Here is a 13,954-nt window from a genome sequence, read left to right on the forward strand (position 1 = left end):
TATTAAAAACGAGTTCGACCCCTGAGTCAACTGGTTAAATTATACGTTTCCAGTAAATGAGTCTTATATAATGATAGCGTTCGTAGAATCCCAGGAAAAATGCCGAATATATGCGCAATTTGTAACGATTGTATCAAACTTTACACGTTTTTAACATAGATGTACCGACTGGATTATTTTCGTTTTATCTTGACCTTTAAAGTATATACTTTATTGAATATTGTTTTGATTGTTTAAGCGCTTTTGTGACCCTGGTCTATAAAAAGCGCTATATAAATAAAAAATGAAATATAAATATAACTCGAGGACAGGAAATGAAATCATAAAATGAACAAAGTCAATTGATCACGTGTCAAAGTAATAAAGGCATCGTTCGGTGTTGCGCATGCGCGGGGTCTGAAGCTGAGCTGTCCTGCATGTTTTGGTCGCTGCGAGTCATGTGACCGGAACGTCATCAGAAGACAGCTGACGACATGGCGGCTGATTTTACTCTCCAGGTAAAAGACACATTCTCACGCCGTTAGAAGTGCTTCCGATGGGTTCACCGGCTGCGGTTCCGTTGACCGAGTCTCAGTCGCCGCTCCTGGAACGAGTGTCGTGGCCGTGATGCGGTGCTAACCAGTGTTAGCGGCTAGTTAGCATGTTAGCTATTTGCAACCTTTAATATCGAAGCCACATGCGCCTGTCAAAGTGGCGAGAACGACTTGACTTTTAGTTCCCGCTGTGAGTGAGGATCCAGTGGAACAACTGAGGTGGAATACTTTCTGTTGGCGACAAAACCCTGTCAGAAGGTGGTCCACAAAAAAAGGCACTGAAACCTTGAGATTGGTCATATTTGACCGTTAAGAAAATTGATTTACAACCGCAAAACTAGTTGTTGTTTGGGAAAAACAAAACAAGCTTTCGTTTCTGTTATACGTCACGTACATACTTCTTTGGTCATTTCACATCTGGGGTTGAGGCACTTCCAGTTATTTTGACTCTTCCAGCACTTGTCTTCGTCATGTCCTTTTTTACTATATCCATGAACTTCATTGGTTGTAAGTAAGTAATTTAAATGTATAGAACGCTTTTCCAGACAATGATCACAAAGCCCTTAAAAAAACAAAACAATACTCAAAATAATATATACTTTCAAAGGTCAAGATAACACAGAGACAAACACAAGAGTCTCAGAAAATCAAGGAAAAGCACAAATAAGTGTCTTGAGATGTTTCTTGAAGGAGTCAGTAGATCATCAAACACAGATGTTTCTTGAAGGAGTCAGTAGATCATCAAACACAGATGTTTCTTGAAGGAGTCAGTAGATCATCAAACACAGATGTTTCTTGAAGGAGTCAGTAGATCATCAAACACAGATGTTTCTTGAAGGAGTCAGTAGATCATCAAACACAGATGTTTCTGGAAGGAGTCAGTAGATCATCAAACACAGAGATGTTTCTTGAAGGAGTCAGTAGATCATCAAACACACAGATGTTTCTTGAAGGAGTCAGTAGATCATCAAACACCGATGTTTCTTGAAGGAGTCAGTAGATCATCAAACACACAGATGTTTCTTGAAGGAGTCAGTAGATCATCAAACACAGATGTTTCTTGAAGGAGTCAGTAGATCATCAAACACAGATGCTTCTTAAAGGAGTCAGTAGATCATCAAACACAGATGTTTCTTGAAGGAGTCAGTAGATCATCAAACACACATGTTTCTTGAAGGAGTCAGTAGATCATCAAACACAGATGTTTCTTGAAGGAGTCAGTAGATCATCAAACACAGATGTTTCTTGAAGGAGTCAGTAGATCATCAAACACAGATGTTTCTTGAAGGAGTCAGTAGATCATCAAACACAGATGTTTCTTAAAGGAGTCAGTAGATCATCAAACACAGATGTTTCTTGAAGGAGTCAGTAGATCATCAAACACTGATGTTACTTGAAGGAGTCAGTAGATCATTAAACACAGATGTTTCTTGAAGGAGTCAGTAGATCATTAAACACAGATGTTTCTTGAAGGAGTCAGTAGATCATCAAACACTGATGTTTCTTGAAGGAGTCAGTAGATCATTAAACACAGATGTTTCTTGAAGGAGTCAGTAGATCATCAAACACAGATGTTTCTTGAAGGAGTCAGTAGATCATCAAACACACATGTTTCTTGAAGGAGTCAGTAGATCATCAAACACAGATGTTTCTTGAAGGAGTCAGTAGATCATCAAACACAGATGTTTCTTGAAGGAGTCAGTAGATCATCAAACACACATGTTTCTTGAAGGAGTCAGTAGATCATCAAACACAGAGATGGTTCCAAAGCTTAGGAGCAACAGTCTGGAAGGATTTCTCTCCTCTGGTCCGGAAGTTCAGGAACCATCAGTAGATTCTGATCCACAGACCTCAGAGCCCGAGCTGGGGTGTAAGTCTGGATCAGATCACTGATGGAAGGTCTGACCATGAATAGATCTCAAAGTAAGATATTTAGTAAGTTTTAAGGATCGGAGAAATGTGAGTTCTTCTACCAGAGCTGCTCAGAATTGTCGCTGCTTATCTTATCTTCCTTATCTCCGTTCACCTGGTGCCTCTATACATTCTTCCACTATTGTGTCCACTGTGACAACTCTCCACATGTTGCCATTAGCCGTTCTTATTGTAGTTTCTAATTTTTGACCTTTTTAGTCGCAATCAATGACACCCAAACACATTATTTTGGCTCTTCATCTCAAGCCTTCCTCTCCAGCTTCAAAAGACCCGACTCTAAAAAACTATCACATTCCACCCAAAAAAATCCTTGTCCTTAAACAATTTCTGCAAACTAAGTATTTAAAAAAAACATATTGTAACATTAGTAATAACATTTTATAATATATGTGGTTAGATATACTACAGTAAATATTACAACCTTTTAGTTTAATAATTTTCTGAATTGTTGTTAAATAATTCTTTCTTTCAGATTTTATTTGAACACAATGGAGTTTTTATTCACACGGGCAGCGGGGATGACGGTCTGGACCCAGACCTGCTGGTCTCTGGGGCCTTGAGGATTGTTGATAAGGTAATTAACTTCTTTAACGCTGACCTTGTTATTTTCTAGAACTTATATTGTGTAGATGTTTGTGTTGACCTTTCACCTCTCATCTAAGTTCATCTTGTATGCGATGTGAAATGTTGTTGAGACTTGAACGTCGTGTTATTAAGTCTCATCATCATGTTTCCGTGTCGTTCGTCAGGACGGCGACGTCATGGTAGAGTTCAGACCCTCTGAAGAGACGGGTGACCCGTCAACTATGCTCTGTGCTGGAAAGGTGTGTTCATGCTTTTCTGTGAATAACTTACATTTTCTTGATTCTTGAAGAAATAAACGAGTAATTGACTCTGTTTTCATGACACCCCAGAAAACTTAGTTATTGTCACACTCTTAAGATCAGACATTTTAATAACAATAATCAACTCTACCAATTGTTATAACGGTTATGTTAATAGAATGTGAAATGATTTGTCTAAACTAGCTAAACAAATGGTTTCTTTTAAATGTGTGTTGATCTATTAATGAGAACTGTTTCAACATGTTTACTGATCTCTCATGGAAAGCAAAACACTGCACATGTGACAGAATATCATTTTGTATTGTTGAATGTTTAGTCGGCGTTACCTACGGCTGTCATATTTTATGGAGAAAAAAAAACGTGTATAGTTTAGTGTCACATAAAGAGTTGTTCCGATTGATGTGCAGGGACATGTGACAGGCAGAGATCCATGGCATATAACAGAAATTGCAGTTCAAGGGACAGCGCTAGCTAACGAACTAACGAACTAACGACCTAACTAACTCAGGAAGACAAGTGGAAACAGAAATCGAGTCCAATAATGGTCATTCTGAGCCTTAACTTTGATGTGGAACTTCAGATTTGTTTCTGTGAATACTAGTCCATACCATTAAAAAGTAAGTAAGTAAGTAATATTTATTTATATAGCGCTTTTCGAGACCAGGGTCACAAAGCGCTTAGACAATCAAAACAATACTCAAAAAAGTATATACTTTAAAGATCAAGATAATACTGAGAACAACACAGGAGTTCCAGAAAATCAAGGAAAAGCCTGAACAAATAAAAATGTCTTAAGGTGTTTCTCAAAGGAGTCAGTAGATCCATCAAGCGCAAAGAGAGAGAGGATCGTTCCAAAGCTTAGGAGCAACAGCCTGAAAAGATTTCTCTCCTCTGGTCCTGAGCCGTGTGCGTGGAACCATAAGTAGATTCTGATCCACAGACCTCAGAGCCCGAGCTGGGGTGTAAGTCTGGATCAGATCACTGATGGAAGGTCTGACCATGAATAGATCTGAAAGTAAGAACCAGAATTTTAAAGTTGATCCTGAAAGAAACTGGAAGCCAGTGAAGAGTTTTAAGGACCGGAGAGATGTGAGTTCTTCTACTTGAGCGGGTCAAAATTCTGGCTGCAGAGTTCTGAATCAACTGCAGACGAGACACATCCTTCTTGTTAAGACATGAAAACAAACTGTTACAATAGTCCAGACGAGAAGAAACAAACGCATGGATAATAAGATCCAGATCATGTTCCGACAACATTTTCCTAAGTTTAGAGATTTTTCTCAGTTGAAGGAAACAGTTTCTGAAAAAGTCACTGATTTGTTTGTGTCTTGCAGGATACCAGCTCGGTGGTTCAGTGGTCTCAGAGTCCCGGACAAAGTCCTCCTCCTGCTCCTCAGCAGCAGCAGCAGCAGGAGAACCAACTGAGCTATGAAACGGAGTGGGATCTGGTCAATGCTGTGTCTTTTCGGAAGAAGCCCGCTACCAATGGGGACGGTAATCATTTTAAAATTCATTTTTCATCAGTTTTACCTTGAACACCATATCGATCTAAAATCCTAAGATAACCAGAGGTGTATTAAAATGTAAATTACACAATAAATAATTCATACTATACATGTAAAACTATAGTATAAATCCTTGAGCTCTAACCCTGTGTTCTTTCGCGGTGTTTGACATCAGCCGTGACCCACAGTCAGGAAAAGAGCCGGTGGGCTTTCTCCGCCAATGTTGCCGACCTCAGAAGCATCTCGGTGAAGGAAGACGGGTGGGCGGTTCTGGTCGTCACACTGAAGGAGTCCATTTGTTTGCCGCCTCTACACTTCCACCAGGGCGGCAGCAGAGAATTCCTGGACAAACTGAGGAAGTTTGCTGTGCTGAGCGAGTGAGTACCAGCGAGTTTCTGTTCATTCTCTAGTGTTTGAGTCGCTCTCTCTGCTCACCACTGCTGATATTTTCATCTCTATTGAAGTGACCTTTCTGTGTAGTTAGTATGTTCTCCCCGTGTTGTGTGGGTTTACTCCGGACACTCCGGTTTCCTCCCACAGTCCAAAAACATACAGAGGTTGATTGAGAACTTTGGGGAAATTGTCCGTAGGTATGAGTGTGTGTGTGAATGGTTGTCTGTCTTTGTGTGTCCTGAGACAGACTGGCGTCCTGTCCAGGGTGTCCCCTGCCTCTCGTCCAATGATACTGGGATAGACTCCAGTCTCCCCGCGACCCCGATAAGGGATACAGCGGTAGAAAATGAATGAATGAATGTTTTGAACGATCAAAAGCACTTTTTTTCTGTTGGGCCCCATTAATAATCTTTCCGATGTAATGTTGTTGTTGTTTTTTTTAAATGTGCCTCACACTTTACTTTTCATCCATGCATGTTTTATTGATTTCTTTATTCTGTTTCACAAGGTCTCCTGAAGACTCCTCTCGTCTGCTGGTCAGTACTCCAAACAAAGTTCTGTCACAGTCTTTTGAGAACTTGTTGGACGACAACAACTACGGCCTTGTACAGGTAGGGACAGCTTCCTTGACCTCGTAAGATTCCTCACCTGTGGATCCAGCCACGAGTCAGCAGTGTTCCACATCTGTGTTCCACATCTGTGTTCCACATCTGTGTTCCACATCTGTGTTCCACATCTGTGTTCCACATCTCCTGACGATTAAAGTGTCTGTGTGTCTAACAGAAGCTGAAGAAGGATCCTTATGTCACGACGCTCGGCGGCTTCTCCAAAGTCACCAACTACATCTACGATGCCTTTCGCGGAACTGAGGAACAGCACCAACGTCCGCCAGAGGAGGTGGCAGATCTTATGGGAGAAATCATTCCAGGCCTTGAGATCAATCAACAAGAGGAACCTGGCTTCGAGGTCATCACCAGGGTGAGTCGGCAGAGAGGGTAGCTGGTTCAGGTCAAGAGTGGATGGATGGATGGATGGATGGATGGATGGATGGATGGATGGATGGATGGATGGATGGATGGATGGATGGATGGATAAAACTTTATTGATCCTCTGGAGGTCTCCTTAGGGAAATCGTTTTTCCAGCTCACATCAATAGATTCATAATAAAAACAAGAACAAAGTGCAAAAAAAAAGAAAAAAGTTGAGGTGACACAATCGAAGTCTAAAGATAAAGAACATGGATCAAAGAAAAATAACAAAGATACAAAGATTATTATCTTTTCACTTCTGCCCCCAAATTCAGAATTAAACCATTTAATAACACAAGGAATGAATGAGTCCCTGAGTCTATTATTGTTGCATCATGGGAGGAGCATTCCTTTTTTGAAAGTCTGTGATTTTGCATTTAAAAAGTCTAAATAAAGTATGAAAGTACATTTTCTTTTCCTGGAGAAATGTCAAAAATGGTTATAATTTTTCCCCTCAAGTTAATGTTAAAACAAGTGCCCTACTTTTTGTTTGGACCAAGAACCCTCATCAGTCATTTAGTGGTTTTTCTACAATTTTTGTAGTCTTTTTGTCAAGAGGTTAGATGGTTTAGGTTTTTTAAGTGTTGTTCCAGTTATACCCCGGTTTCATAGACGGTATATAGACATTTTACAAGCTAAAATAACTTCCTCCATTTATAATAATTTACTGTAGGTATGAACGATTATTGAAAAAAGTATAATTTTGATTATTTTCCCAAATATTGCGATTATTTATGCGATTATTTTTTCAATGTCCTTTTTTTTTAAAAGCATTTTCTTTAATATAATACAATCAATGGTTAACTTAACATTCGAATGTATTTCTCTTTGATTCTCAAGATAAAGTTTAAAGTAATTTTTTGATAAAGTCAAATGAAGCAAACCTTAAAATAAAGGTTTATTTAGTTCCTCTGATGACACTTGTAAACAAACATATTCACTGCAAACACTAAACTAGTGTAAAAACTAAAAGTGTGATGAAAACATATTTATGAGTCAATCGCAAATGGCATTAATCGTTCAGCCGTAGTTTACAGTAAACTTATCTGGTCTAATCATAGTGTGGATTATGCCAGACAGTTTGACCCTGTCAGGAGAAATTAAAGCAACATTATGATTATCTTGAGGCATTCTGGACTTATTTTTTGACCCAGGTTCGATGCAATGAGCTTGAAGTGGAAGCATCACATAACGACGTTCCCTCCTTGTCGCCTCCGTTAGATCGACCTGGGGATGCGGCCTCAAGTGACGAGGGAGGCGCCGCTGTCGCCTGAAGACTGGAGCAAATATCAAGACGCAGACGGACGCATCATGAACATCAGTGACCTCAAACATCACGTGTTCAAGGGGGCAAGTAGAATCCTGCAAACGTTTTGTTCCTAAAAGGACTTTTAATAAGGTCGTGTGACTCTCCAGGGACTCTGTCACGCCGTCAGGAAAGAGGCGTGGAAGTTCCTGCTGGGATACTTTCCCTGGGACAGTACGCTGGAGGAGCGGCGTGTGCTGCACAGAAGCAAAACGTAAGAAGGTGCTCGTCATGGGTGGAGAGATGAACTCCTCTGATGCAAACTTGTGTTTGCAGGGACGAGTATTTTCGGATGAAGCTTCAGTGGAAGTCGGTCAGTGAGGAACAAGAGAGGCGGAACTCCAGACTCAGAGACTGCAAGAGTTTAATTGGTATGTGGCGATATATGCCGTACTGACTGATGGAAAGTGTCTGAGGTCACTATTATAATTTCACAGTAGGGCTATTGGATATTGGAAATAAGTGCGATAAAAGATATTGGTGTCTTGGAGTGTGATTTTAAAAAGTAGCCGCGTGAAGGAGCGAGTACTGTAGTGTAGGTCAAGGGGTTTAAAGAAGGATGTTTGGAAGTTCACGATCTTCTAAGAAAACAACTGAGACGAGATGAAAAGTTCTTACAATATGTTGCTTTAACAAAGGAGGTTGAAAGAGACGAGTGACTGGATCACTAGTGTTTGACTAGATCATAAGTTAGTATTACTTCACTGGATCACTAGTGTTTGACTAGATCATAAGTTAGTATTACTTCACTGGATCACTAGTGTTTGACTAGATCATAAGGTAGTATTACTTCACTGGATCACTAGTGTTTGACTAGATCATAAGTTAGTATTACTTCACTGGATCACTAGTGTTTGACTAGATCATAAGTTAGTATTACTTCACTGGATCACTAGTGTTTGACTAGATCATAAGTTAGTATTACTTCACTGGATCACTAGTGTTTGACTAGATCATAAGTTAGTATTACTTCACTGGATCACTAGTGTTTGACTGAATCATAAGGTAGTATTACTTCACTGGATCACTAGTGTTTGACTAGATCATACGGTAGTATTACTTCACTGGATCACTAGTGTTTGACTGGATCACTAGTGTTTGACTAGATCACAAGTTAGTATTACTTCACTGGATCACTAGTGTTTGACTAGATCATAAGTTAGTATTACTTCACTGGATCACTAGTGTTTGACTAGATCACAAGTTAGTATTACTTCACTGGATCACTAGTGTTTGACTAGATCATAAGTTAGTATTACTTCACTGGATCACTTGTGTTTGACTAGATCACAAGTTAGTATTACTTCACTGGATCACTAGTGTTTGACTAGATCATAAGTTAGTATTACTTCACTGGATCACTAGTGTTTGACTAGATCAGAAGTTAGTATTACTTCACTGGATCACTAGTGTTTGACTAGATCATAAGTTAGTATTACTTCACTGGATCACTAGTGTTTGACTAGATCAGAAGTTAGTATTACTTCACTGGATCACTATTGTTTGACTAGATCACAAGTTAGTATTACTTCACTGGATCACTAGTGTTTGACTAGATCATAAGGTAGTATTACTTCACTGGATCACTAGTGTTTGACTAGATCATAAGGTAGTATTACTTCACTGGATCACTAGTGTTTGACTAGATCATAAGTTAGTATTACTTCACTGGATCACTAGTGTTTGACTAGATCACAAGTTAGTATTACTTCACTGGATCACTAGTGTTTGACTAGATCATAAGTTAGTATTACTTCACTGGATCACTAGTGTTTGACTAGATCATAAGGTAGTATTACTTCACTGGATCACTAGTGTTTGACTGGATCACTAGTGTTTGACTAGATCATAAGTTAGTATTACTTCACTGGATCACTAGTGTTTGACTAGATCACAAGTTAGTATTACTTCACTGGATCACTAGTGTTTGACTAGATCATAAGTTAGTATTACTTCACTGGATCACTAGTGTTTGACTAGATCATAAGTTAGTATTACTTCACTGGATCACTTGTGTTTGACTAGATCACAAGTTAGTATTACTTCACTGGATCACTAGTGTTTGACTAGATCATAAGTTAGTATTACTTCACTGGATCACTAGTGTTTGACTAGATCATAAGTTAGTATTACTTCACTGGATCACTAGTGTTTGACTAGATCACAAGTTAGTATTACTTCACTGGATCACTAGTGTTTGACTAGATCAGAAGTTAGTATTACTTCCCTGGATCACTAGTGTTTGACTAGATCATAAGTTTGTATTACTTCACTGGATCACTAGTGTTTGACTAGATCAGAAGTTAGTATTACTTCACTGGATCACTATTGTTTGACTAGATCACAAGTTAGTATTACTTCACTGGATCACTAGTGTTTGACTAGATCATAAGGTAGTATTACTTCACTGGATCACTAGTGTTTGACTAGATCATAAGGTAGTATTACTTCACTGGATCACTAGTGTTTGACTAGATCATAAGTTAGTATTACTTCACTGGATCACTAGTGTTTGACTAGATCACAAGTTAGTATTACTTCACTGGATCACTAGTGTTTGACTAGATCATAAGTTAGTATTACTTCACTGGATCACTAGTGTTTGACTAGATCATAAGGTAGTATTACTTCACTGGATCACTAGTGTTTGACTGGATCACTAGTGTTTGACTAGATCATAAGTTAGTATTACTTCACTGGATCACTAGTGTTTGACTAGATCACAAGTTAGTATTACTTCACTGGATCACTAGTGTTTGACTAGATCATAAGTTAGTATTACTTCACTGGATCACTAGTGTTTGACTAGATCAGAAGTTAGTATTACTTCACTGGATCACTAGTGTTTGACTAGATCATAAGTTAGTATTACTTCACTGGATCACTAGTGTTTGACTAGATCATAAGGTAGTATTACTTCACTGGATCACTAGTGTTTGACTAGATCATAAGTTAGTATTACTTCACTGGATCACTTGTGTTTGACTAGATCACAAGTTAGTATTACTTCACTGGATCACTAGTGTTTGACTAGATCATAAGTTAGTATTACTTCACTGGATCACTAGTGTTTGACTAGATCATAAGTTAGTATTACTTCACTGGATCACTAGTGTTTGACTAGATCATAAGGTAGTATTACTTCACTGGATCACTAGTGTTTGACTAGATCATAAGTTAGTATTACTTCACTGGATCACTAATGTTTGACTAGATCATTAGTTAGTATTACTTCACTGGATCACTAGTGTTTGACTAGATCATAAGTTAGTAATACTTCACTGGATCACTAGTGTTTGACTAGATCATAAGTTAGTATTACTTCACTGGATCACTAGTGTTTGACTAGATCATAAGTTAGTATTACTTCACTGGATCACTAATGTTTGACTAGATCATTAGTTAGTATTACTTCACTGGATCACTAGTGTTTGACTAGATCATAAGTTAGTATTACTTCACTGGATCACTAGTGTTTGACTAGATCATAAGTTAGTATTACTTCACTGGATCACTAGTGTTTGACTAGATCATAAGTTAGTATTACTTCACTGGATCACTAGTGTTTGACTAGATCATAAGTTAGTATTACTTCACTGGATCACTAGTGTTTGACTAGATCATAAGTTAGTATTACTTCACTGGATCACTAGTGTTTGACTAGATCATAAGTTAGTATTACTTCACTGGATCACTAGTGTTTGAATAGATCATAAGTTAGTATTACTTCACTGGATCACTAGTGTTTGACTAGATCATAAGTTAGTATTACTTCACTGGATCACTAGTGTTTGACTAGATCATAAGTTAGTATTACTTCACTGGATCACTAGTGTTTGACTAGATCATAAGTTAGTATTACTTCACTGGATCACTAGTGTTTGACTAAATCAGAAGATATACTGAGCCGCGCTAAGTCATCACCGACGAGACCCGTCACCATAGCAACCGAGCCTAACACAGTTCACAGACAGACAGAGACGTAAACAACAACAAGACATAAAAGTACAAATTGACAACTTTACAGAACGTGACACTGATTGGTGTGTATTTAGGAATAGCTTGAATTATACAATAAAATATAATAAATGATCACATGTTTTCCATATACATATCACATGTGCCTGCACAATATCTTTCGACATATCTTGCAGCCCAACTCGCACCAACTCTTCTTTTCTATCTAGAGAAAGACGTGAACCGGACTGATCGAACAAACCACTTCTACGAGGGACTCAACAACCCGGGTCTAGGACTTCTGCACGACGTCCTCATGACGTACTGCATGTTTGACTTTGACTTGGGTGAGACGCTTTCAGCAGAGCTCACAAAAAGGTGTATTTCCTTGGTTAGTATTTGCAGTATTTTGTTTCCAGGTTACGTCCAGGGCATGAGTGACCTGCTGTCCCCCATCCTCTACGTGATGGAGAACGAAGTGGACGCTTTCTGGTGCTTTGTAGCCTTCATGGACCAAATGGTGAATGTTGTTTGATTATCTCTCGACTGACGTCTGACAGATCTTTTTTTATGATGAAAGTTTAAAGATCCCGACAAAGAAACTCTGAAGCAACAGATTCTTTTGATTCACGCAGTGTGTGTGTGTTTGGGTGTGTGTGTGTGTTTCAGCACCAGAACTTTGAGGAGCAGATGCAGGGAATGAAGAACCAGCTGATCCAACTGAGCACACTTCTTAGGTTGTTAGATTTGTCCTTCTGGAACTACTTGGGTAAGTTTCACTCCTCGCTCATGTCACCCTTTCATGACCTCAGTGCCCCCCCCCCCCCCCCCGGTGTGTTTGTATTGTGTGGCTGTAGAAATGATAATAAGGAGCGTTTGGTCTTTGACCAATAAAGTAACTTTTTTCTTTTAATATGTTTTATTGACAAGAAGATGGACATGGCATCATTCATACGTTTGCATTTTATTGTTTTGTTTTTGATAGACAATGGCAAGTGAAAGAAAAAAAACAAAAAAAAAAACAACCCCGGCTCATTACTTTACACATCTCTGAACTGTTATTTATACAGTATATGGTTGACGACAAGTTATTATAGCATAACATATTATAACATCTGTATATCTGTAAAATGGATCAAAAATACATTCCATATATGAAATCATTTTTCTGTGAATCCTCTCATTGTTCACTTTATTTTTCATAACTTCGAGCCGCCATCTGGCCCCAACAAGAACCTTGTGCAGTTTTTGTTGACATTGATTTTGGTATGGATGACGTCACTGACATTATCTCTGCAGAGTCTCAAGATTCTGGTTACTTGTACTTCTGCTTCCGCTGGTTACTGATCCGCTTCAAGAGGGAACTCAGCTTCCAGGATGTGATGCGACTCTGGGAGGTGAGACACACACACACACACACACACACACACACACACTCGCACTGATTCACCCGACCTCCAGCTGACCTCGACCTCCTTCCTACCGCCAGGTGATGTGGACCGGCCTCCCCTGTGAGAACTTCCACCTGCTGCTCTGCTGTGCCATCCTGGACTCGGAGAAGCAGAAGATCATGGAGGAGAACTACGGCTTCAACGAGATCCTGAAGGTAAATGAAACCAGTGATCGTCTTTGAACCGGGACTGAACATTAGCGCAAACATGTTTTAACGATCCGAGAATCCAACTGAGCTGAAGGTTCTGTGGCGTTGCAGCATATTAATGATCTCGCGATGAAGCTGGATATGGAGGAGATCTTGCAGAAGGCGGAAGGAATGTGTCTCCAGATGAAGACGTGTAAGGTATGTGACTCCCACACCCTGACGACTCACAAGCGACTCACTGGATCCTTGACTCCACAGGACTTACCCAGATCCATCAGCAACATCCTGGGATTCGACCCGGACGAGGCCTCGGACGAGACGGCCGGCTTCGCACCCGCAGAGGGACGGACGGCTCGCGGCGTCACGTGTTCAAACGGACATTCAGAGGGGAACGGATCCCACAGCAGCTGCAGGGTTCCTGTGTCCTAGTCCAGAACCCGGCACTTTCAAACTCGTTGCCATGTGTGTAGAAGTGCTGGCGCCATCTACATTTGGAACACAAGACATTTCTAGCTGCCGCTTCTTGTGTTTGAATGCTCGTTGGTTTTCGCTGACCGACTTCTCCGACGTCGAGAAGGGAAAAAAATGTAAAAATATTTTGAAAGAAATCAGATTCTTATTTTTGTAATTCATGAAACCGTGTGCTTATGAACGAAGTGACTTCCTGCTGTTCACCCGACAGTATAACATTTTGATAGTTTGAAGGCTCATCATGGACGACGCTACAGTTTGAAAAACATTATTAATGTGAAATAAAGTCAAATTAAAGGATTGTTTTATTTCTTTTTCCAGGCACTTGTCGACCTCTTATTGAAAAGTAATCTGGTACAACATGATCAGGATCTTATAATCCAT

The 13,954-nt window shown here is 39.5% G+C and overlaps 1 protein-coding gene across 1 annotated transcript; it reads left to right on the forward strand.

The window, feature by feature from the left end:
* The first annotated feature begins 404 nt into the window (after nt 1–404).
* tbc1d15 (TBC1 domain family, member 15) lies at nt 405–13,891 on the forward strand. The gene is made up of 17 exons (XM_087797927.1): nt 405–497; nt 2,938–3,039; nt 3,215–3,289; nt 4,645–4,804; nt 4,991–5,192; nt 5,717–5,819; nt 5,992–6,186; nt 7,458–7,586; nt 7,653–7,756; nt 7,819–7,913; nt 11,730–11,846; nt 11,919–12,019; nt 12,169–12,268; nt 12,799–12,896; nt 12,989–13,105; nt 13,211–13,297; nt 13,358–13,891. The coding sequence occupies exons 1-17, from the start codon at nt 474–476 to the stop codon at nt 13,526–13,528; spliced, it is 1,980 nt and encodes a 659-aa protein (XP_087654053.1). The 5' UTR covers nt 405–473; the 3' UTR covers nt 13,529–13,891.
* Nucleotides 13,892–13,954: the final 63 nt, after the last annotated feature.

The sequence above is a fragment of the Callionymus lyra genome, chromosome 8, assembly GCF_982586985.1.
Source record: "Callionymus lyra chromosome 8, fCalLyr1.hap1.1, whole genome shotgun sequence".
Lineage (NCBI taxonomy): Eukaryota > Metazoa > Chordata > Actinopteri > Syngnathiformes > Callionymidae > Callionymus > Callionymus lyra.